Source organism: Ooceraea biroi, chromosome 9 (assembly GCF_003672135.1).
Source record: "Ooceraea biroi isolate clonal line C1 chromosome 9, Obir_v5.4, whole genome shotgun sequence".
Lineage (NCBI taxonomy): Eukaryota > Metazoa > Arthropoda > Insecta > Hymenoptera > Formicidae > Ooceraea > Ooceraea biroi.
Window position 1 is genome coordinate 15,482,610 of NC_039514.1, and position 26,093 is coordinate 15,508,702.

Genomic DNA, 26,093 nt, shown 5'->3' on the forward strand with positions numbered 1-26,093 from the left:
ATCGGCAATGTATGTAGTCCAATGACTGTTATGTTAAGTTATTCTAAATCAGTTTTTTGTTACGAATTTTGTTATTACCGAGTCCTCGGATAATCTGCCCTGGGCTATGCTCCTCGAAAAGAATCGTCCAACATCATCTTTAAAAAAAATGCACACTTCGCCATTCAGTGACTATTGAAAAATACAATAGCGCGCGTAGCGCGCGCCTGTGTTGCTAGTTATATATTATCGGCAATGTATGTAGTCCAATGACTGTTATGTTAAGTTATTCTAAATCAGTTTTTTGTTACGAATTTTGTTATTACCGAGTCCTCGGATAATCTGCCCTGGGCTATGCTCCTCGAAAAGAATCCTCCAACATCATCTTTAAAAAAAATGCACACTTCGCCATTCAGTGACTATTGAAAAATAAAATAGCGCGCGTAGCGCGCGCCTGTGTTACTAGTTATATATTATCGGCAATGTATGTAGTCCAATGACTGTTATGTTAAGTTATTCTAAATCAGTTTTTTGTTACGAATTTTGTTATTACCGAGTCCTCGGATAATCTACCCTGGGCTATGCTCCTCGAAAAGAATCCTCCAACATCATCTTTAAAAAAAATGCACACTTCGCCATTCAGTGACTATTGAAAAATAAAATAGCGCGCGTAGCGCGCGCCTGTGTTGCTAGTTATATATTATCGGCAATGTATGTAGTCCAATGACTGTTATGTTAAGTTATTCTAAATCAGTTTTTTGTTACGAATTTTGTTATTACCGAGTCCTCGGATAATCTACCCTGGGCTATGCTCCTCGAAAAGAATCCTCCAACATCATCTTTAAAAAAAATGCACACTTCGCCATTCAGTGACTATTGAAAAATAAAATAGCGCGCGTAGCGCGCGCCTGTGTTGCTAGTTATATATTATCGGCAATGTATGTAGTCCAATGACTGTTATGTTAAGTTATTCTAAATCAGTTTTTTGTTACGAATTTTGTTATTACCGAGTCCTCGGATAATCTGCCCTGGGCTATGCTCCTCGAAAAGAATCGTCCAACATCATCTTTAAAAAAAATGCACACTTCGCCATTCAGTGAATATTGAAAAATAAAATAGCGCGCGTAGCGCGCGCCTGTGTTGCTAGTTATATATTATCGGCAATGTATGTAGTCCAATGACTGTTATGTTAAGTTATTCTAAATCAGTTTTTTGTTACGAATTTTGTTATTACCGAGTCCTCGGATAATCTACCCTGGGCTATGCTCCTCGAAAAGAATCCTCCAACATCATCTTTAAAAAAAATGCACACTTCGCCATTCAGTGACTATTGAAAAATAAAATAGCGCGCGTAGCGCGCGCCTGTGTTGCTAGTTATATATTATCGGCAATGTATGTAGTCCAATGCTGGGTCTGTGGCGGTTGCCGAAGCATGGCCCGTCTCGCAACCGGTACTGGTCCATGTCTGTATTTTATAATGGCCCGTCACGTGGTCCGGTTTTTAATAAGTACTGGGTCAAGACTGTCTGCCAACTCTTTGCAGTACTGGCCGCCAGTATTGTGCCAGTACAGATCCGACACCGGAGCGTAACGCCGCTGCCGTACTCTGGGCTACCAATACCAGGCCAATGTTGGGGCCAGTTAAACAACCTCGGCAATTTCTACGTGGGTAATATCAGAAAGCTAATATCAGTGATAAATTAATTTCAGTAAAACTGTAACTATTTGGATTAATCACATTATTACTAATTTTCGGCTTTTCGGTGGAGCGGCGGCGATCTTAACGGAATCCTAAATCGAGCACAGGATGCGAACGCGAATCGAACATTCGATGAGAAGAACTATCCGGTACACTCCTGGGAACGCGAACGCGGATGCGCGGGTCAGTGGGCTAACTTCCGGCGAGCTGCAGCGATGCGTCTAATACGCTGCACAGAGACGCACGGGACCTCGCCTTTACCCCTTTCCCCGCTTTCCAAATTCCGTAATGAATCGACGACCCGCACGGCTACGTCTTTCCGGAAGTTGGCGCGATAGTTTGTGTCGCAGCGATCGTTGATCCGTACCGGTCAAATAGCATTTTGATGAACTCGCGTCGTTCGGCTCCGACCCAGTTCCCAACGCTTTTATCGCTTGCCAAATTCATTAGGTCAACCGAATTCGCGTCTTTCTATTCGCCGGTATTTTTCGACTTTGTTCGGTGCATCGTAAGTTGTTTAATATGATTTCACCCATCTCGCTTTCTGTCGCAATTACATGATACTGAGTATTCACGTTATATTATTAGCGTACAAATGAAGACAAACAGGTTGGAGTAGATTTTAGAATGTGATTTTAAATGCATGATGATGACATTTACTTCGAAATAGTACTGTTGTGTAGTAACAACTTTAACTTATAAATTCAATTTCGATTTCCGGCCTTATTCTGGAAAACGTTTATTTTCAAAAACTATTTAAAAATAAATAATATATAATATATGTGTGTGTGTGTGTGTGTTTTAATATACATTATTTCGACCTAAGAATAAAAAATAAGAGTTATATTTTCCATCGAATAGAGATTTGAGACACCACAAATATTAGCTAGTTTAGCGTTGAGCAGTTAAATATTAAGAACACCATGTGTCGGATCGCACATGAAGACTAACGACCGGAAACTCCGCGAGAGCGGATCGCAATTCCCTCACCGTCGTTCGCCCCGCATTCAACCGCGGAGCTCGCGAGATACATCGAACACAAGCGACGGCAAACGCGTATTCTTACGATAGCGAGTCTGGCATATCATCCCTTCGCGGGATCCTCCCTCGCTCGCGCTCGCCCGGAAATTCAGTCAGAGTTCAGTCGTGGCGCCGGCGCGGCGCCAGCGAGGGGGAAACGAGGGTGAACTCACGCGCGGGGGCTTTTCTTCGCGCGCGCGGGGGAAACGCGGAGTTTATTTCACCCGTAAAATCCCACTCCCGCGGAAGGCCTCGGGAATGTGCGGCAGCGGGATGCGAAGGCGCGGTCGTGCATGGAAGGGTTGATCAGGTATATACCGGGTGAACGATTTCTACTGGAGAGCTCGCGCGTGAGGACATGTCATTACAACCGCCACGTGCTGTTGCGATCGTGCGGCAGGTGTCGCGGGCTTGTTTCGCGCTCGTGCCATCATATGTACGCGTACGCATGTGCGCGGATGCATACACGCCCGCGTGCGATACCGCTCGCGTGTACGGGGCGGAAAGAGAAAAAATGAGCACGAATTAAACATGACGAGCGTGCGACGGCCGGTTGAAATTTTCCCGCCACCCCCGAGTCCCTTCCTCTGCCCCTACTGTCGAAACAGAGAAGCCCGCCCGCATGTTCCCGGCGCGTACGTCCTCGTCAGTTTCGTGATGGCATCCCCGCTCGTGTAAGTCGAAACTCGTGTAATTATTCAAGCCGATACGCTCCGGTGGCGTGCGCCGTGTAAATCTCAGAATGTTTGAAATAGCGTAAGAGTCGCGAGTTATTATTAATGCGCTATAAATCTGACGGAAGAATCGGACGGATACAAGAGTGAAGGTAATAACGATCGACCCACGCGCGGGGTGTTTTTTATGCCTGTTAAAATATATCTAATAATGATATTCCATTTCTCAAGCATCCATTACAGTGCATTATAATGTTCGCGTATGCATTACGGCCACTTTATCTCCTAAATTCCCGTTGTATCAGTGCGCTGTAGTCCTAAATAGCTACCGCGCCCATGATAACGAATGGAACTAATTTAAATGCGAAATTATAAATCAACCCGGAACATATAAAACAAGCGGATCGCGCGTAACGTAAAGCATACATGTATGAGCACATACCGAATATTCCTTTTGTTTCATTCGGTTACGCGTGATTGCAATTGCACGACAGATATACATATTTCAGAAATACATATTTTTGCTCGTAACGTCTGCAGCGTACATACACGTAATACGTAGTTAAAAGAATATATTTAAAACAATATTGGGAAATCGTGATCCAAAAATCTTTATTGTTGAGAGGGATACGAGCTGTTACGTAATTTTCTTTCATTAAACCGTTTCGAAAAAATATTTGATTGTCTCTTGTAAAAATATCAGTCTGCGAGAAAAATAATGGTTCAAAAATATTAAACTATTTGCGATCGCACGCGTAGCATAACGGGTATCCACGAATTCGACCATCCAGTATGATCGAATCGAGCTATCGAAAAACGAATTACACTGCATCTAGTTTTCAGTAGCAAAATATTTGTAGCGTTCTTTTTGGCGTAAATAGAGGAAAGAGAAAGGAAGAGAGAAAATTTACTATGTACTTGATTATATTTTCCTGCTCTATTGCGTTATTTAAATATAGATTCTAGGAATTTATCTACGATATATAAACTTGCAGAGATTATATATGTGGATAATTTAAATCAAATTAAATATCTTCTATTTGCACAACCCACTTTAAATATCATTTTACATTTTGAATATTTCTTATAAATTATGCGGGCACAATTCGCTCGCGTTTTGCATTTTATTTGCAATTGCTATTCATATACCAATTGCAAATCAATGTGAAAGCTCATTGGAGAAATATTATTATGAGAATTTGCGAAGTATGAAAAAGGATCTTTTTGATATCTAATATCCTTCCCATTAATATCTCTCTTTCTCTCTTCTTTTCTCTAGATATGAAAGAAGTAAGAAAATATGAAGAATTCTCTAATTTTAGACTTGAGGAGATGTAGACGTTTATAAAGGAAACGAAAAACGTTACTTTTTGCGCAACAACGTAAGAACGTTTGATCGGCGAAAAATTCTGACCGGATGTCGACTCAGCTCGATAAAGCGGCGTCGTTATCGATAATTATCGGAAAACACTTAGGGCTGGTGTCATGTGTGCTAACCATACTGCCTGATTGGCTTGGAACTTCATTAATCACCGTCACTGCTTGATGTATTATTCGCTTTTAACGTACAAGACGGGTCCGGTAGCACGTCCGAGGAACTTTACTTGGACACTCGCATTATTTGCAACTGGCGCATGCGATCCTTTATATCACTGACTAATAATTTGCAATGACAAGTCACGGCAAGGTAAGATTAGGTCACGACAAAACGTAAGAACGAGAGATCGCGTGTATATGATCTTATTATATTTTCTCACAATTCACTCCTTGCTCAGACATATCATGGACATATTTTACTGTATTTGTCGTGTTTCCATTTTTAGACTGCATCATCTGTGACATGACGTAACATCAGAAATTCATCTCACGTGAATATTGATTCTCGTCGTATCTTGCCATAGCTCCGGGTTCTAGCATCTACAAAAATTCCCCTCGACGTGATTTAACTTTCAATGATATTGTATGAACATTTGTCACAAATATTTGTCAGCCCTTCGCCGAGGCTAATCAAAAACAGTCGACACGTTTCCGCGCGTCGCGTCGTTCCAACACATTGCGGTTTAATATATATACCTTCGTAATTTGCATATAAAATAACTAATCAGAGCGAAACGATCGATACAGCGGTCACTGTTCCGTAACTAAACACTGTAAATAACTGTTTACTCGCTTGCCTGCATCGAATCCTGAATTGGCAACCGATGGTCGGGACGACGTCAATAATCGTCGCTATTATGTACCGCCGACAGGGTGGCGTAACACAATTTTATCGTTGCATTACTTATAATGCATTTTCAGATCGGTCGAGATGCCGACGAAGACAAAAGCGAGGAGAGTAACCCGCCGCCATTCATCACGCCCCCGCCTCCGAATCCAGATTGTGAGTAAAGCCATCAAGTAGCCGCAGCAACGATTTTTTAACCGCTCGTGAAATATAACGTTACGTCATGAATTACGTCCTAGCAATTTAGAAGACGTCCACGGTTATATTCGGTATGACGTTATATCCGTCGCCAGTACAAGGATGTCAGAAGAATAATCGACATTCCATAATCCGGGTCTTGTCTTGGATTAAATCAACTTAATCAAATTTAGTTTACATCGATGTTGTGTTTTAATCAAATATTCGATATCTCCATTTCTCATTTTCTAATCACATTTGATGTACATTTCTTATATCCATTATTAGAAAGATATCGATATTTGAAGATAATTTAATAGTTTTCCAATTCATCGATGTACCGGTACATCTCACAAGGAAAGGTTTTTAGGTGTTACACTCGGATTTAAAAAATTTTTTGCACGCAGGTAGGGAGGTCCCCAAATAGAAGAAAAATTATAAAAGTAGCGGCCCAAATGCATATTTGCGCGCTACGTGCGCAATTTTCGATGTTAGGTTAATTACCCAAAAATGCTATTTCCAATCGAATTCTTTACATTTTTTATTTCACCTAATGCACAACGCTTTAAAAAGAAATCAAAACCAAAATTAAAACTGAAAGAATTAAAAACCACCCTTGACCAGATCTTTTATGTCCTCGTTATGGATTCTGATCGAATCTACTTAAAGTCGTATACAATAAATCACGCAGAAAGAGCAAACTACGATTTGCGCAATGTACAATTATTCCAAATTGTGTGCATTGGCAGTTGCAGTAAAAAATTAAAAAAGTTACGATGCAAACACCATTTTTGAGCAATGGGCCTTTTATACGCACTGTGCTCGCGCGGCACGAGATTACATTAGACGCTCGTATTTTCTAAACACACACGCACACAGAAGCACATACGCGCACGCACACACATACACACACACACACACACAAAATTATTCAAAGCAATATAAATGTGCATTAGGTGAAATAAAAAATGTAAAGAATTCGATTGGAAATGGCATTTTTGAGTAATTAATCTAACATCGAAAATTGCGCACGTAGCGCGCAAATATGCATTTGGGCCGCTACTTTTATAATTTTTCTTCTATTTGGGGACCTCCCTACCTGCATGCAAAAAATTTTTGAAATCCGAGTGTAACACCTAAAAACCTTCCCTTGTCGGTATCTATCTTCTCTTTTTTTTTATCAGACGCGCTAGTAAGAATGTGGAGGGAGAAGTGACGCATTAAAAATCGTTTATTAATTTCGCTGCAGCCGTCGTCGATGCGCGCCGTCGACTTCGCAGGTATCGCGTCGAAGAAACGACGATGATAAAATATGAAGCAAACTTTTTTAATCTACTTTCCGCGCGCATAAATCACCCCGTGTGTCACAACAGAGAGTGACAAAGTTGCGTGGACTCATAGTAGCGTTCGTTTTTCAGATAAAGGTCCGAAAGGCGAAAAGGGCGACAAAGGGGAAAAAGGCGAGAGCGTCAGAGGTCCACCGGGCCCTCCGGGACCGCCTGGTCGCGATGAGGTAAGCGCATTACTCGATCAGCGGACTCTGATCAGCTAATTCTGCACTGGAGTGCCAGAAACAAAAAAAAACTTGCCATTTCCTTGCGACTTCTGCGTCACAATAATTTCTACTTCGATGCAATTGAATAATTGATGATTATATGTATCATAATTATATAATCTGAGATTATTATCATAATCGCACTTATTAAAAGCTTCATTTTAATCAGTATGGATAATACTTCTATTTTTATTTTATATTCGACGTTGCGGTCATTTATCTCGCGATTGTTTGGCTCGTCTACAAGTTTGCGCGTGTATCTCGGATGAAAGCGCAAATAAGATGACAGCGATTGATTGATACTAAAAAGTTTCATTATTCTTTCATCATTTTTCAAAAGTGCATGTAACCTTATGCGTTTGTGAGAATTAGTTTACAGAGACTAGATAGATTAGGTAACTAACAGTGTAAGATTTTACTAGAGGAAAGGAGAAGAAACGCAGAGGAGGAAGGGATTTGTTTCCTCCGGATCTCTTCTCGTTACATTAATTAACCGTAGAGAACCGCGATCGCATTTGCAAATCCGACGACAGGCACGATATTGAAAACGGGCTGAATACGCTTGAATCCGGGATCACTCATTTATCTTGTTATTCGCGTGAGTCAATTTAGCATCGATCGATGCTAGAGAACGCCTGTCGCACGTAACACTGATTATACAGAAGCCGCTTTCATGGCGCTTACGATCTTCCGCTGTTATTGGCGCAGAGGATATATACGTATTTACCCGTAGTTTTAGATACTAACGAAATTCCCGATCGTCGCGTCTAGAAGGCTAATAATAATAATATTTGCATGCTATTAAGTTGAGAGCAGAGAAAAGAGACATCAAAAACGCGAAAGTCAACCGTAAATATTTGACTTATCACGCAATTTGATTTATTAAACTGTTACTCGAGATATCGACTAGAATTTAATACGTTATCAAATTATAAATTATTTTCTAGGCATTATTTTTATTGCTATGAATATGGTTTGTTAATTCTTGATTATAAATAATATTGCTAAACAATTTTCTAAAACAGCATTATAAATCATACATTAATTATATTAAATGATTCAATCTTTAAAGGAATGGCTGATGAAGATACCGCAGGGACCACCTGGTCAGAAGGGAGATCCTGGCACTTGCATCTGCAACGCCACGGCCTTAATGTCTTCCTTTACGATGCCAAAGATGATACAAGGGCCGAAGGGCGAGCCGGGAGTACCGGGACAGGAGGGCAAGCAGGGCTTAATGGGTCTCACGGTATTAGTTTCTGCTTTTACGATTTTCGGACGTTATTAATAACTAAAGCGCTAAAAGTGATATAGATCTAAACCACTCATGACACACCTGAATCAATTCGCATATCTCTAGTAAAAAGTATTAAACAGTGTAATAATTGTTAACATGTAACACTGCAAAAAATAAATTAATGTGGAAATTCTCGATTTGCATTATACAATCTTTAAATTAAAATCTTTCGATTATCTTCCTAATATTTTAATCTTCCTGGTTTGAAGCTATATCAATATTGGCGCTTCAATTTTTTGCGGATACAACAATATCGTTACGATTAATTGCAAGATTAACGTGACTATTTCAGGGTGCGGCAGGACCGCCAGGAGAGAGAGGACTACAAGGTCCGTCCGGTGCGAAGGGTGATAAGGGTGATATTGGGGTACTGGGACCGGAAGGTCCTCAAGGTCAGAAGGGCGAACCGGGTCGGGATGGGATTCCCGGGGAAAAGGGCGCGCAAGGTCCGCCGGGGCCACCCGGAAAAGGAGAATTCTCTGGCTATGACGTAAGTAGATTACCACGCTTGAATATGATCTGTCATGCCGCGAGGCCGAGAGCCAGGCTGAAATATATTTTCCCCGACGCCCTCTCCGCGACTTGCGTCCGCCATTTCTGCTTAACCAGCGAGATTTCCTTCACCCTCGCCATTACCAGCGACAAGTGTTGCATTCCACATGCAACTGTCGTTGAGATTTGTATATTTAATCTCTACTATCGTTAACTTAGTGGTTTCAGAGTGTTACAATGGAAGACACTACTAACGAGCGAAAAACTTCGTTCTTTCAATATTTTACTAAACCACTTGCATTTTTGCAACAACGTATCCACGGATGACGCAACGTGACAAGATCGTTTCAATTATTTAATGATGTAACTGCATTTGTGAGATAACAGCAAGTGACTGTTGTCATCACATTGCAAAGAATTAAAAACGTGATAGATCCCACCAATGTCGGATAAGACCGAGGAAGGAAAGCTGAGATGTTCGTCTAAACGACGGCGTCTGTATACATAGCAGCGACATGAAAACGAAAATAGAAAGGGAGAAAGGGGGAGAAGTAATGTTAACGTGGGTGGTATGACATTGAGGAATTCGCTGGAGAAGAACACTTATTGCGTATGCGATTACTGCGAGGTAGCGGAAATTCAAGCGCGCCCGCGCGACCGTACGAAGTCGTCGCTATAATAAGTAGATAAGTATCTCCATTCAAGAAATTTTCATTATCCGCGTATGAATCTCGCTCAGCCATATTATTCGCTATTTTCCCGAAACGGACACGCGGCAGAGAAACCCGAGAGGGAAATGGGAATCATATTTCCTGCGGCGGAATCGTCCAGCCATTATCAAAAGTATGCTATTTAAACATCGCATTTGGTGTACCTACCATCCATCGTGCACTAACTCAGCGAATTATCTCGGCTAATCATTTCTCATTCATATTCCCATGTTACAAAAACTACTTGCATTAATATTTTTAACACTCGCAGACGAATTCGCGTAAGAGGCGCACGATGAACACATGTTCCAACTAAACTTCACTAACACCGATGGTGACCGGATAACAAAAATTATTTGCGTCAGTTTAAACGATAGTTTCCGCTGTACGAGCTATTTATTCCAGAGAAACGACGTAACTCGGGTCTCGGAGCGCAGTGAATTTAAATCCCAAAGTGGCACGACGATACATGGGATTATGCCTATTAAGCTTGATGCAATATTTATTGTTGGATATGAAAAGCCGATCTTCGCAGGGATCGCTCGCGGATAAACGTCAAACGTTTACGACGCTGGTGCTATATAGAATTTCGATACCCCGTGAAGCGTGAGTGTCCAATTTATATCTAGTCATCGAGACGGCGTTATTATTGCCATCTATATCTATATCGCGTTTCAAAGTGCATGAAAATGCACGCGAAATATATTCCGCACCACCTTCCACTGGCGATGTGCACGTGTCGCAGCGCGCTAGTCCCCGTGCGGCTCGCTTTTACGTGTACCAGAACGACGGGCGTACCAGATCGGCGATCCCGCCTCGCCTCCGTCGTAAAGCGAAGCGACAAGAAATTCGTTGAATGGAAATGGAACGCGTATCGCCCCGCGGGGAATAAGAAACCGTGCACGTAATAACAGTCGAATTGTAGGTCCGACCGTCGTCAGCTTCCTCCCTTTTCTCGCTCGCCATTCGTGTCTCCCCTCGCGTCATCCCCCAATCTCTCAAACTCACCCCCTTTGTCTCTCTCACTCTCATTCGCCACAGTCTGTCCCGATTCATTCTTAAGGGGGGAGCCTGCTTTAGAACGTTGAAAATAAGGTATAATTTTACGAATTTTTTTTGGAGAAACTATACAGCGGATCATTATAAAACTTTGATGCATTTATTAGTACATGTTTAAAGATAAAAAAAATTATTTTTTTATTTGAATATATCGCCTGTAGAGGTCGTCCTGGAGGCATCTTAGTGCAGCCGGCATTGTAAATTGGTGAGCATTCTCCTGCCTCCAAATTTCATCCAAACTGAAAAATTGAAATATTTTCTCGTTATTTATGAATTCCCATCGTCGATGAACCTTTAATATTCATAAAAACATTAAGTTAAACAATTATTTTTGCATGAAAAAGTTCAAAAACTTTGCCTAAAAATCGTACTTTTGTGTTCTAAGCTCCACCATTTTGGCACTTTTCAACTTTTTTTTTCTCTTTTTGGTTCATCGACGATGGGAATTCATAAATAACGAGAACACATTTCAATTTTTCAGTTTAGACGAAATTTGGAGGCAGGAGGATGCTCACCAATTTGCAATGCCGGCGACGCGGCTGCACTAAGATTTCTCCAGGACGACCTCTACGAGCGATATATTCAAATCAAAAAATAATTTTTTTTATCTTTAAACATGTACTAATAAATGCATCAAATTTTATAATGATCCGCTGTATAGTTTCTCCAAAAACAATTCGTAAAATATACCTTATTTTCAGCGTTCTAAAGCAGGCTCCCCCCTTAACAACGCGGCGAGTCTCGCCCAGCTTTTTGCCAGCTACGGAAAACACTCGCGGATCGACCTCTGACAGGCTCGCGATGTTAAACCTGGTGTACAGTGCATGTACAGGGACGTGTGCGTCTACATATCTACGCGCGATGTATTGATGGCGGTAAAAGTTTTAGCGCCCCGGAAAACTCCGTCTGAATTGAATAACGCGGTTCATGAATGCTGCACAGATATAACTCGAAACGTTTCTGACTTTAAGCGGCTTTTTCATGATAAATAAACCTTTTTCCGCCTGACCTTTGGAAAGTTTTTGAGAGCAACTGTAATTGAATCCCCGGCGGGAAAGCTCAATTATTGATGAAAAAATAAAGATACAAGTGCACGCATGAAAGAAAGGTTTACAAGTATACACATAAAAGTAGCTTTATTGTCTTTAATGCATTGTTGAAAAACATAACTGAAAAACATTAAATAACGACTAGCGTAATACTGAAGCATCAATAAAAAGATTCTCCGTTGGACAGCCAAGGTAATCCTATTTCGACGCATTCTCAAACGTTGCACAGACTTGACTTCTCCGACACTTTCTATTCCGTTCTCACTCAACGTCCCGATTATCTTATCCGATGTTTTCGATTCTCTCGACTTGTCTCTAACAACTCTTTCGGACATTCCGGCGACGTCCAGATCTCGCACCGCAGAACGAGCTAAATCCACTTAAGATTGATATTCCGCGCCGTCAAAGTCAGCGAGGGGGTGGCGGTCGTCCAATCCTCGAAACTCCTCTGGCCACGAGAGGGAAAAGAAATCTCCGCGCTGTCGTGGGAACGTAACGATCCTGTCGTGTTTCAAACCGTCAATTTACCCCCAGAGATGCTGTCGTTTTTCACATTGTTCTCTTGTTACGCGGTTTTCGCGGAGGAAAAGACGTTGCGCGCAAACATACGTGCAGTGACAAGCGGATGGCATCATCGTCGCGCTATCGAGCCGCATTGCCCCGCTTTATCAGTGACACACAACGAACCTCTGACGCAGGGATGCGCCCGTATGCCACCGCGAGATCAGCAATATTTGTCCCGCCCTTTCATGCTCGGCTTTCTATGGGAAAGATGACGAGAGTAAAAAATTTTTTAAATGAGAGATGCCGCGACCGGCGTTACAGTTTTCTGTTTTTATGCTGGTGGCACGGTTCCAAATGTTACTTGGACCGCCAGAAAAAAGGCCTGCCTGACCCCCAGCTCGGTAATTGTCGAGAGAGACGTCGCAACGCAGGAGAAATCTCGTTACTCATGGAACCGAAAGCGCGGAAAACGCTGCAAGCAGCTTGCTGCTGAAATCGTGTTCTCGTAATAATTATATCGAGATCTATGTAGGATTATTATAATATCCGATTTTTACAGTGTGAGGTGAATAAATGTCGGTAAATGTCACCGAAAGACATTGCAGTTGCTCGATTAAATTGCATGTCCTGCATCAATTTTATGCGCTTAACATCGTTCGCAGCGTTACTAAATTTAACTTGTACAGATCGAGCAACGAAAGATATAAAAATATAAATATAACTGAACTGAACTGATTTGACGTCAGACGACGTTAACTTTATTCCGCTTTTAGTTTCATTATTATAGATCCGAGAAATGGATGTCAATAATATTTTATTGCATAATACTTCCGCTCTGCTCGTTTCCTTGTTTCCCCGTCGCCACATCGTTGAATGTAACACTACACGAACGAGAATCGTGTGAATGTACGTCCCTCTACGTCACATATCCTTCCTCAGAGAAACATAATTATAAACTTAAGGGGGGAGCCTGCTTTAGAACGCTGAAAATAAGGTATATTTTACGAATTGTTTTTGGAGAAACTATACAGCGGATCATTACAAAACTTTGATGCATTTATTAGTACGTGTTTAAAGATAAAAAAATTATTTTTTGATAATATATTTAGATTTGAAAATCTTAGGCGCCGGCGTCGCCGGCATTGCAAATTGGTGAGCATTCTCCTGCCTCCGAATTTCGTCTAAACTGAAAAATTGAAATCTTCTCGTTATTTATGAATTCCCATCGTCGATGAACCAAAAGAGAAAAAAAAAGTTGAAAAGTGCCAAAATGGTGGAGCTTAGAACACAAAAGTACGATTTTTTTTTTTTTTTTTTTTTTTTTTATGTATTAGGTATAGATTTTTAGGTAATGATCCGCTGTATAGTTTCTCCAAAAAAAATTCGTAAAATTATACCTTATTTTCAACGTTCTAAAGCAGGCTCCCCCCTTAATAGAAGAAAGGGCATGGTTTTGCGAATTAGGCTGCATCGTCCATCATACGCGCGACGCGCACTCGCATCAGGACGACGACGCGACAATATCGATGATTCGGGTAACTGTAAAGGAGACTACGGCCTTTACGACGTAACGAAGCGGTGAGTTTACAGCTTTGCTCAGGAACCGAGGGGAAAACCACGAGCTGCAAGTGCACAGTACAACGACCTACAGTCTACACTGTCGGATGATATACATGTCGTCGCATGTAGGGCGATCTTAGAGACAATGGAATTGCGCTGCTGCTGGCTAATGCCCGCTATTGCGCCGGCTGCGTTCCATTGATAAAGATCCCCAAGAAGCCGCGAGTAGCAGGTAGCGTCCAAGTCGTTATAATGTTACTGCGGATTGTTGCTGCGAATGCGCCACTCGCACGCTCCGCGTTCGTTAATCTCGTTCCGCGACGCGATTAATCCGCCCGCTGGAGAGTGTACGTGCGCGAAGGTACATTTTGCTCAGCAACACGGGCAAAACGATGCGAAAGAAGTCAGTGAAGACATGAAAATGTCATGCGTCCAATATAACGCGGTGTCCCACTTTTCTGCATTGCGTTACTCTTTCATGATGGACTTCCGACCGAATTCGGAGTCCATTTTTGTATAGGAATATCGAAATTTTTATTGGGCGGAACTTAAAATAGTATGTTCTTTAATCTTGTGAAGGGTTTACGAAGCTCTGTTTTGAATAGTGATACACTCGGCATCCAAAATCTTATTTATGTCTACTCGCAAATTGTTTCGATTCTATTCACGAATAACCTGATCGTAACCGCGCGTGAAGATTCAAATTAATTGATGCAGTCCGAGTGTCCGATTCTATTGGGTTGGCCAAAAAGTAATTGCGTTTTTTTCCAATAGATGAACATACATATCTTGAAATGTAACTAACTTCATTCTAAACCGCAAATTCATTATGTAGATTAACAACTCACAGTTCAAGCTTGTTTTAGAAAAAGAAAGTACACGATTTCGTTAACAATTGTTTCTTTGCCGTCGATTTCAAAATGGAAAATCAAAAAGAACATTTTCCTCATATTTTGTTTTATTACTTCCGAAAAGGGAAAAACGCTGTGCAAGCTCATACAAAGTTATCTGATGTATATGGCGAAGATGCTTTAAAACTGCGGCAGTGTCAAAATTGGTTTACTAAATTTCGATCTGCAGATTTTAATGTGAAAGATGCACCACGCTCAGGAAGGCCAATCGAAATTCATGATGACAAAATAAAGGCACTGATCGATTCCAATCGGCGTTTAACGACACGAGAGATTGCTGAGAATCTTAACGTATCGAAATCGAGTGTTGAAAACCATTTAAAACGACTTGGATACATTAGTAAGCTCGATATTTGGGTAGCACATGAGCTCAAAGAAATTCATCTCACTAAGCGTATTGACATCTGCGATTCTCTTTTGAAACGTGATGATCGATGATAACAGGCGACGAAAAATGGATCGTCTACAACAACGTCAAACGAAAAAGATCGTGGAGCAAGCGTGATGAACCTGCTGAAAGCACTTGAAGAGCAGTGAATATCTGCTACCAAAGAAAGATTATGCTGTCAGTCTGGTGGGACTTTAAAGGTATTGTGTATTTTGAGCTGCTTGCAAGGAATCAAACCATTAATTCAGACGTATACTGTCGTCAACTGGATAAATTAAATGATGCCATCAAACAGAAACGTCGAGAATTGGTGAATCGCAAAGGTGTTGTGTTTCACCATGATAACGCTAGACCGCGTACAAGTTTGGTCACTCGTGAAAAATTGTTGCAGCTTGGATGGGATGTGTTACCATGATGTTACCACATCCACCGTATTCGCCAGACCTGGCACCATCAGATTACCATTTGTTTCGTTCTTTGCAAAACGCCTTGAATGGTAAAACCTTTACTGCTGATGAGGATATCAAATCGTTCTTGTAATTGTTTTTTGCTGAAAAAGATAAGAACTTTTTTGAGCGCGGAATCATGAAGTTGCCTGAAAAATGGCAAAAGATAATCAAACAAAATGGACAATATATTGTTTAATAAAGTTTTTGTTTCCCATGAAAAATTCGCCTTTTATTTATATTAAAAAAACGCAATTACTTTTTGGCCAACCCAATAGAAGACCTACGAGTATCCGAACGAGAAGTCTAAATATTTCATGGCGACGAACAGTTCTCTGTCACAAGAACAATTCATGCAAAGACAGTCACTCGCGCGCGCACGCACGCACATGCACACGGTTATCTTACGTGACCTCGCCTCTCGCACCGAGGTCCTTCCTGGGGTGTGCGAGAGCCCGATTTCCCCGGGGAATACAGAAACCAATTTCTAGGCTGCCTACCGCATGCCGGCTAGGTGTTCCAGGTAGCAAGGAACGCTCGGAGGGATGTGCGCGGGCGTTGTACCCCGGGAACATTGCTGAAGACGGGGCCCCGTAACACCCGATTGAGATATTCGTTTGAGATACCTTCACGTGCGTGCATGCACCGATCGATTCGGCAGATCGATTTACGACGCGAAAAATTCTATGGATTAGAATTGGAATGTATTAGACGAGAGGTGAGGGTAGAAATCCTCGAAAACCGTATTAAGGTCGCGTCTTGAAATATAATCGCGCTTGGTGCAACTGCTGTAAAATAGAAACAGATACGATGGAAGTGAAATCCGCGCAATCGAATTCGGGACACGAGCAGATTCGATACAAAATAAATCGACCGTCGCGGCCTCACGGGACTTTGATATACCGCAGAATTTCATCGCGAGCGAGATTCGTTTTAGATATTAATTGTTTAGATTTGAATAACGAGTATTATATAATATATACACATGATATTAATGTAGAACGTAATAAATTATGAAACGGATTGTTAATTGCATTAATTAGCGGATTGTCAATTTATTCAGGCGTTAGTATTTACTGATTGTATAATATGAGTTGCTTCTAACAGCCTAAAATTCACGAAGTGAAATAAATATTACTGCTAAAAAGCTCGCGAATCAAGAGAAGAAATGTTTTTATAACTGCAATCGAACATAGAAAACAGTAGAAAAACTTATTTGATTGCCGCATTAATGATCGAAGAAACATTCTAAAGTTTCTCTAAAAGTTTCAAACTATTCATAAAAAATTCTGGATGGATACGAGTAGCAGCACAAACGGTAGTGTAAATATAAAGCATATCGCGCCAACATAATTTATAATGACTAGCAACACAGGCGCGCGCTACGCGCGCTATTTTATTTTTCAATATTAATATTTTATTTATCAATATTTTATCAATATAACCGCACTGACAGCCACTATGACATTTTGACATTCGCAACACGAAGTTCAAGCCACACGAAGTTCGAGCCAAGAGAGAGAACCAATCAGCATCGCGGAAAAGAGGCAACAATGATTTCGATTTAATATTTAACACGACTTTTTTAAGAGTGGAAAATCCTATTAATACGAGAAAGAAAATAATCTAAAAGATATACGTATAATAAAGATGCAGATAGTTAGGAAGTTGACTTTTATATAAATTGTCAATTCGTAGCTAATTTTTCTTCGCTCCTAACTCTATCTTAAACGTCAAAAAATGCGAAAGAAGACGTTTAAAAATAATCCAACATGCAATTTTGATTTTCATCGATTATCATCGATATAAATAATGCGCGATGTATTTTTTTTTAAATCGAAACACAGTTTCAAATCGGCAAAGGAAAATCTCCGTTCTCATTACTCTTTACGTGGTTCAGAACCTAAATCGCCTTTAAAAAGATTCAAATCGCATAACAAGCTCGTACTTAAGAATGGAACGTACACTTATGATTCGGTTGTGCAATTCGGCTCTGCGCTAAAGCGTAATCGCGAATCACGCGCCATCAGCGATTGTACGCGCAACAATTGTTCTCCGCTAATCAATGGCGATGCAAGCGTGCAGACGGCAATGTCGGGCCGGCCGCAAGGCTCCCAGTCTCGCAATGATTATTCCAGCGATCTAACGAGGAAATTTCGATTATTATGCGCATGCAGCCCAGTTGGAAACCCCGAAATATTTACAGGGTGAGTATACGGATTCGAGCATTCTGATTGCGCCATGAATATCATACCCCGATGCTCGGAATTCCCATTTCAAGTGATAAGACTTGAATATGCGGCTCACGTGATATCCTCCACTTTGCACGTTATTCAATTGTCGCGATGCATAATCTTTTCTGATCTCATTCCTTATCTATCGGATTCAGACGGATGGAATCACGATGAGGCCAGGGCTACCGGGACAAAAAGGTGAACCAGGTACGTCAGGGAACCCAGGACCTAAAGGCGAAGCCGGAATAGCCGGCGCTAAGGGTATCAAGGGCGAGCCCGGGCACAAGGGTGCCAAAGGCGACCACGGGAAGGACGGTCCCAGAGGAATACAGGGTTTTAAGGGTGAACCTGGCGCTCCCGGTGCACCCGGGTTGCCTGGCGCACCCGGCGAAAACGGACGGCCGGCGGAGAAGGGCGATAAGGGCGACACGGGACCAGAAGGCAAATCTGGATCCCCGGGGCCACCCGGTCCACCGGGTATCGGCGGTTCTGGTGGAATAAACGTGGGAGATTTAGGTAAGTGGCTTTTCTTAAATCGTTCAATAACATTGCATTGAAAACTAGAGCGCATCGTTTATACAATTGTTCATTTATGTGTTACTTTACGTGCACCGCAGTTTTTGTGCGATGTATGCAAATTCAGCTGAAAATTTTGAACATGTTGAACTATTTTATTGATCGTCGATGTAACGTACATGGTCATAAAAGTAGTTTAATTGCATATTCCATCAAGTTAAATAACTAGCAGTTTGATAACATTAGATTAAAATGCCGCTGCAATTTATGTTGAATCGTTGGAAAACAATTGCAACTTTACTCTTTACTACTTTGTATTATTCCTCGATTATTTTCATCGTGGATACAAAAATGACAGATATAAGATTTCAAAGGTATTAGAAACATATAATAAAGAACCAATAACAATTTCCTCATTTTTCCGATATTTGTTATAATGTAACGCCAACACAGGGATTATAAATGATCATTAATATTTCCTCAAGATTGAAGTCCGACCCTATTCCTCATTTCAAAATGAGGAACATCACAATATACCGTTCGAAATGTTATTTAATTAAGGATTCGGCACGAAAGGCGACAAGGGCGATGCCGGTGCGCGCGGGTACAAGGGCGATAAGGGCACGAAGGGCGAGAAAGGAGATAAGGGTGATTCCGGCCCAGCTGGTATTCCCGGAATAAACGGCATTCAAGGACCTCAAGGAGATAAAGGCGAGCCCGGTAAAGACGGGGTATCCGGATTATCCGGCATACCTGGTGCTAAGGGCGACAGAGGCGAACGAGGTCCTCCTGGAGCCACTACTATCGCCAATTCCGGAGACTATATCACCATCAAAGGTGAAAAGGGTGCTGAGGGAAAGCGAGGCAGGAGGGGACGACCTGGACCACCCGGTCCAGTGGGCCCGCCCGGAAAACCAGGAGTCACGGGAGAAATCGGCCTGCCAGGATGGATGGTGCGTCCAATTCATTAATATCTCATTACAGTTGTATTAATTAAGTAACCATAATTATGTAATAATATTACTGACAATAATTAATATTATTTACGTCATATAACTGTTATTGTAATAACATTCATTAATACACGTTTGACGTTATTGACAAGTAACAAATACCGCGCGAATATGTTTCGTTTCACATAGATTACGTTGTATTGTGACCTTTTTATTTTATTTCTAAATGATGCTGTTTCTATGTCTTTTGCAATGCTACTCAAAGAACACGATTAAGGTGAGCTTCTATTTGTAATTAAATTGCACCAGGCATGCATCTTGCACGAACATCGCGCTATAGTTTTTGCAGGCACTCTACCGATGTCGCGCGGTTGCGAGTATCTTCTTGTATTTCGTCACGAGACGAGAAGTGGAATTTAGCCAGTCACGGCGAAGAAACGTTCATTAAACGCGTCTAAACTCGAATCGGAATTAGATTACTACGCGGTAGACCGTGTCACACCGCGACCAGATCCCCGTGCTAATTAAAACGCAAACGAGCGATTCATCTGTCACTGTCTTCCGCAGGGTCGACCTGGGACTCCCGGAATCCCGGGAAGCATCGGAGCAATGGGACCCAAGGGAGAAAAGGGAGAACCCGGCGCGCCAAGCCCTTACGGCGTTTCCGTCGGTGTAAGTATAACTTCCGGTTTCGCTCGTCGCATCGGCCGCACGCAAACTTCCCGCGCTAACTTTACGTATAAATCCGTGCGGCTGCTAAAAGGCGAGAATCGGGAAGACGAGAGACCGAAGACCAACCATTCAAGACCAAGACTTCACCGACCGAGACGAGAGCTCTCTCGCGAATCGGGGTAACGAGTCGGTCAGTTCGCGGACGTGCGCGAGAACAAGAAGGGTTGGTTGCCTTCCGCTTCAAGTGGAGGACGGGGATAAAAATAATGGTTCTCGCCTGGCGCCGTTGCGGCCTGACAGATTAAAGTGACGGGGCATATATCCTCGTGAATGGGACGATACGGAAGTCTTTGAACAACGGACGGCGAGCAACGCGAGTGATGGAAATTAATGCAAGAGTGCGCTTGGCGTGTACGCGCGCCCCTTTTTTTCCTCTCGTCTTCGCCGCCGGATATTTATTCGCTGCGCCGAACAGAAATTTTCTCCGACACGGCGCGCGGAGTTTCGCGAGCTGTCACGGTCCGACAACTGACAAATAACGCGTGCTGATACGCGCGATAGCGGCCCGCTTTGCTGCGAGCTTGTATTTGTCCGTAACGTTCAACAATTCAGCCAGACGTAGCTGAGCAACCACCCTTTGAAACGGTACGCGGCCTCCAGTTGCGAAGTATGTAAAACAGACTAACAATCGCGTTGAATGAGAGAAACAGCGTGGTACGAAGGTCTACACTGGATTTGTACCAAGACTGCCAGATATATCTTGGAATTCTCAGAGGAATTTCGAATTAATTCATTAACTTCTCTGATCACGATCTTTCGAAAGATCCGATTGCGGAAGTAAGAACTTTTGCGAATTGAGATTTAAGAATATAATGAAAAGCCGGTGGTCTGTTTTATCAATTTCAAACTTTATTCACTTTTGTGTCAACAGAAATATGATGTAATTGCAAATAAGATTAACTTGCAAATTTACCGCTGGAAATGAACGTTCGACTAACGTAAAAGAGTTTCTGCCTCTGGCATCCCCTGCCTGGATTTCTAACAGCGCTGTCAAGAGCGCGCAAAGACTCGCTAAATGCTACGAAGAAAAATTTCTCTGATGGAAATTTTACAAAAGACAAAAATAACGATAAAAATCGTTCTTGACGATGTCTATCAATACCCTGAAGGCATAATGTAATATTGATATCGACGAAGACGGATTACTCCTCTCATGGAAGAGTGATCACAGTCGAGCATCGGAATATTCTGGTATCGTCTTCCCACGATCGAACAGATCGGCCATCGCACCTAGCATGTAAATCGCTCGGTTGAAACGCATGTGAAAAAGAACGAGACGGAGGAACATCGACAGAAAGCCGACGTGATGCGCCTAAGCGATCGTTGCATCTCATTCTCCGCTGTTCTTCCAATAAATCAACCGCTCCTGTTTCTCCAGCAATGCCTTACTATTTATACTAACTTCCGGCAAACCTGTCTATCTGTCCATCTGTCTGCCGACGCGGCACATGGAAAAAGAATTGATAATAGTAGCTGCAAGTACCAGATGATCGATATCTTTTTGCGAAAACCTCATCTATAAAAATAGCATCAATTTGTTTTAAATGTTTTAGATCAAAGGAGACAAAGGAGACGACGGTTTCCCCGGGATTCCTGGTCAGTCTGGACGAGACGGCCAGAGAGGACCACCAGGACCACCAGGACCTCCTGGACAACCGTCTCAAGGGAATTTTATTCCGGTTCCCGGATCTCCAGGTCCTCCTGGTCCTCCTGGTCCTCCAGGAATATCTTTGAGGGGAGAGAAAGGAGAACCTGGGATTGGTGGGATTGGTAGGGTCCACGTTTTTGGAGAGAGAGATTACTATGGCACCAGGCAAGGTAAAGACATCAAGTTAACTTCGACGATAATTGTTACAATATGTTCGGCGTGAATAATGACGCTCGAGTATCACATCTTAGAAATGATTGTGACTAACTTTAATTAAAGAACACCCATTTGTGCGACATTTGTTCTCACGCTAAACCGTTTTAAAAATCGCACTGAATGCACATGCTTCACCGAGCATGTTTTATACAGGGTGGCCCATTTTAATTTATACAGTCGATTTTTTAAAAAACTAAAAGAGATACGAAAAAATGTTTCAGACAGACATGTCAGGATTTCGAGGGGGACATAAGATGATACCATTGGTTTGACCTTGAATAGTCGTTTGAAGGTCACGCGAAGATCACCTTCAATTTCTTAAATTGAAACCCCAACTTTTTATTGCAGATTCTTATTCTCCATCGAAAAGTAAGTAACTTTTGTCTGAAACATTTTTCCGAAAAATGTCATCTTATGTCCTTAAAATGATCTTCAAGATGAGTTTTGAGGACATTTTAAGGACATAAGATGACATTTTTCGGAAAAATGTTTCAGACAAAAGTTACTTACTTTTCGATGGAGAATAAGAATCTGCAATAAAAAGTTGGGGTTTCAATTTAAGAAATTGAAGGTGATCTTCGCGTGACCTTCAAACGACTATTCAAGGTCAAACCAATGGTATCATCTTATGTCCCCCTCGAAATCGTGACATGTCTGTCTGAAACATTTTTTCGTATCTCTTTTAGTTTTTTAAAAAATCGACTGTATAAATTAAAATGGGCCACCCTGTATATCCATAATCTACTCATAATGCAATTGCTGATACTCATAATGTGATCAATGAAATTTCACACTCGCATACCCGCAAGGACCCAGAAGTAGCCTGGATGAATTAAAAGCCCTACGTGAACTCAAGCAATTGAAAGAATTGAAAGAACAATTAGGTAATATCCGCAGTATGATATCAAAATGATTATGCAGTGAGATCACCGTTCGTTCGAATAATTTACAAAATGTTTTTATGTTTTCATTAAAATACCTTAAAATATCGTACCATTGTATATTAGCATCGGTGTTCGTTCTTTTCACCATTCTAATCGATTATTTCTTTCAAGGTGTCGTCACTGCCGCTACAAGGGGACCTTTAGAAAGTACAACGAAAATTGTGCCAGGAGCTGTTACGTTCCAAAACACAGAAGCCATGACAAAGGTAAGGTGTTTTGCTTTCCACTGCTTTTTCGTGCACTTTTGAAATACCTACTACTAATATTATTCTCTTACAGATGTCTAGCGTCAGTCCAGTTGGAACACTGGCTTACATTATAGACGAAGAAGCCTTGCTAGTCAGAGTTAACAATGGATGGCAATACTTAGCAGTCAGTATCGGCATTTATTATTACGTTACCAATACGACATTGAATTACCACTGAAATTGAGTCTCATCTGATTTTTTTCTCACAGCTTGGAACACTTTTGCCTATTACAACGCCAGCACCACCGACCACGGCACCGCCGCCGGCAAATCCACCTTTCGAAGCATCCAACTTGATTAACCAGATACCGGTAAAAGCCGATGGAATAGGGGTAAATTGAAGATTAAGTACACTTTGCATTTACAAGCATTTGCAGAAATTGATCGTATTGATCTTTGAAATAATTCATCCTCTTTTCTTCTCTCCATGCTGCACAGTGGTATCCGCGAATGGTGAGATTGCGTCATATCCAGTGGAAAGTTTTTCGCGATTCGCTAGAAAATATACCGCGATCGTTTGAATTTTTAGTAAATTTAGTAGATTTAAAAAAACAAGAATTTGTTTTTGATTTCTCCGAATTTTCATTTAATTAACTAATGCGCATTACTCGATCGAAAATGTCCGTTTCACACGAGTTATGCTTCCAGCTGCGGATGGCTGCTCTGAACGAGCCGTTTACCGGAGATATGCACGGCACTCGAGGAGCTGACTACGCTTGTTATCGCGAAGCCAGGCGGGCAGGCTTGAGAGGTACCTTCCGTGCTTTCCTGAGCTCTCGAGTGCAAAACGTCGACAGCATCGTCAGGCTAGGAGATCGCGATCTTCCCATAGTTAACATAAAGGTAAGCACGACGAGAACATCCATTATATCGCAAGATTCTCAATTGAACTAAACACTCGAACAAACGAAAAATAATCGAAAATCTTTCAGGGTGACGTGCTGTTCAATTCCTGGAAGGAAATGTTCAACGGAAACGGAGCGTACTTCTCTCAGAATCCCAGGATTTACAGCTTCAACGGGAAGAATATCCTTACCGATTTCGGATGGTGAGTATGCAGGAGATAATTATGATAATTTCGTTATGCAACAGCAGTCCTCACGTACAATTGAGCGTTGTGTTAATACAATCCCATTTAATAAAAGAACAAATTAGCTAAAGAATCGCGAATCCACGAATGATATTGCTGTCTTAAAACTGCTATAAACTATAAACTTCTACAATATTCGCAATTTTCTTAACGTTCTCACTTTTTGCCTCGGTTTCAGGCCCGATAAAGTCGCGTGGCACGGCTCGCACAAGCTCGGCGATCGCGCGATGGACACTTACTGCGATGCCTGGCACTCGAGCAGCTCGGATCGCTACGGATTGGGCTCGCCGTTGACCGGTGGTCGGCTCCTGGAACAAGTGCGCTACTCGTGCGACAATAAATTCGCTCTGCTCTGCATCGAAGTGTCGAGCGAGGTGATAAGGAGACGAAGGAGCATCAACCAACGACCGAACGACGACGTCGAAATGACGGAGAACGATTACATCGAGTACTTGGAGGAGCTCGTGCAATATTGAACCATCCCCCTCCCCCTCTCTCTTTCTCTACTTTGATCATCACCATTCGCAACAGCGGAAATCGAGCCGTTGTGCAAATAGAGACGCAGATATGTGCGTGCGTGCTGCGTTTCCTCGCGCGACAGGCATATCACCCACGTACGAATAATACTGATAATAATAACTCATATCGTGAAATAATAACGCGCGAGCATCGCGCCTCATCGGTCTCGTTCTCGAAATCGCGAAGCCATCTCGGATTCCAGGCGTATAAATCGCCCGTAGTTCCGCGAGATTACTAGCCAGCCATTCGCTTCAGCCGTCTCAGTTCTCTCTTTCAACCCTTCTTAAAGATAAAAGGAAAGACTGATCGTCTAAATGTTCACTCGTCGGTGTTTTGTCATACCGAGTACTCGTACCGGATACTTCTAAGAGCCTGCTCTCGAGAGCTTCGCTCGCCCGAGGCCTCTCGACGAAGTCGCGACAGTTCGTTAAGCGTTTCCCCCTCGATAAATGTTCAGAAATACTTATAGATCGTCATGCGAGAGACACGAATCCGAAAAATACGTGCGCGAATTTTTCATTCAGACTCGAGCTTTGTAGCGCGCTCCAAACGCGCTGAAAGCGGCTCTGACTGATTGTACTTCCCATTCTCTCGTGTAACATGACGTACGAAAACGTCCACGATATGTACTCGGTGATCTCGACTTCTTCAAAATTCAAATGCAGCCGTATGATTCTTGCAACTTAGGCGCATGCGACCTATCAGTTCAACTACTGTTAAAGGCCTGAATTCAGAATCGTGTTAATCTTAAAATTGGAATATCTAATTTCTGATTGATTATTCTTTTTATTCTGATCGCCTGTTATAGATTCCAAACCACGAAGTGATGATATAATGACGTTACTATAACGTTATCTTGTTTTCTGATGTCACTTTGCTACTTGGGATATTTATAATATTTAACACAATTCAAAATTTATAAATATGTTTCCTCGGTTATATCCTATTAAGTCCGTAAAAGTTCGTAAGGTATCAAATAGATTAATCGCCTCAAAACAATGAGTCATTTTATCGATGCGGGATCAAACTGTTGCTCGAAAGATGGCGAAAGGTTATTGATAGCGACGGCCAATACTTTGATTAAAATATCATATGCCATCTCATTACAAGCATCTAATATTTGTGACTTTATAAACTTTTGCAAGTACCCAGATAGCCAAGTCTGCCGAAAGCAGATGATGCTAACCATCTGCTATCAACTATTGCCAGCCAAAAGACAACAAATTTGATACAGAAGTTGTTATTAACG

The 26,093-nt window shown here is 41.9% G+C and overlaps 1 protein-coding gene across 2 annotated transcripts; it reads left to right on the forward strand.

Moving 5' to 3' along the window:
• Positions 1–1,590: 1,590 nt before the first annotated feature.
• LOC105279510 (collagen alpha-2(IX) chain) lies at positions 1,591–26,093 on the forward strand. 2 transcript variants are annotated; one of them, XM_026972299.1, is made up of 18 exons: positions 1,592–5,752; positions 7,192–7,286; positions 8,401–8,577; positions 8,918–9,115; positions 17,922–17,951; positions 18,134–18,494; positions 19,056–19,447; positions 19,713–19,724; positions 20,015–20,119; positions 21,733–21,997; positions 22,853–22,927; positions 23,099–23,193; positions 23,267–23,359; positions 23,445–23,567; positions 23,674–23,688; positions 23,884–24,078; positions 24,168–24,283; positions 24,504–26,093. In XM_026972299.1, the coding sequence occupies exons 1-18, from the start codon at positions 5,659–5,661 to the stop codon at positions 24,799–24,801; spliced, it is 2,739 nt and encodes a 912-aa protein (XP_026828100.1). In that variant the 5' UTR covers positions 1,592–5,658; the 3' UTR covers positions 24,802–26,093. The 2 variants fall into 2 exon arrangements, with proteins under 2 accessions (XP_026828101.1, XP_026828100.1); XM_026972300.1 differs by lacking the exon at positions 22,853–22,927 and having other exon boundaries at positions 1,591–5,752.

Excerpts from the sequence above, each read along its gene's own strand:
- LOC105279510 (XM_026972299.1), top strand. The coding sequence starts at position 5,659 with ATGCATTTTCAGATCGGTCGAGATGCCGACGAAGACAAAAGCGAGGAG. Across the intron at positions 23,194-23,266 it reads ACACAGAAGCCATGACAAAG|ATGTCTAGCGTCAGTCCAGT; the intron begins GTAAGGTGTTTT and ends ATTCTCTTACAG. Across the intron at positions 24,079-24,167 it reads TTCCCATAGTTAACATAAAG|GGTGACGTGCTGTTCAATTC; the intron begins GTAAGCACGACG and ends AAAATCTTTCAG.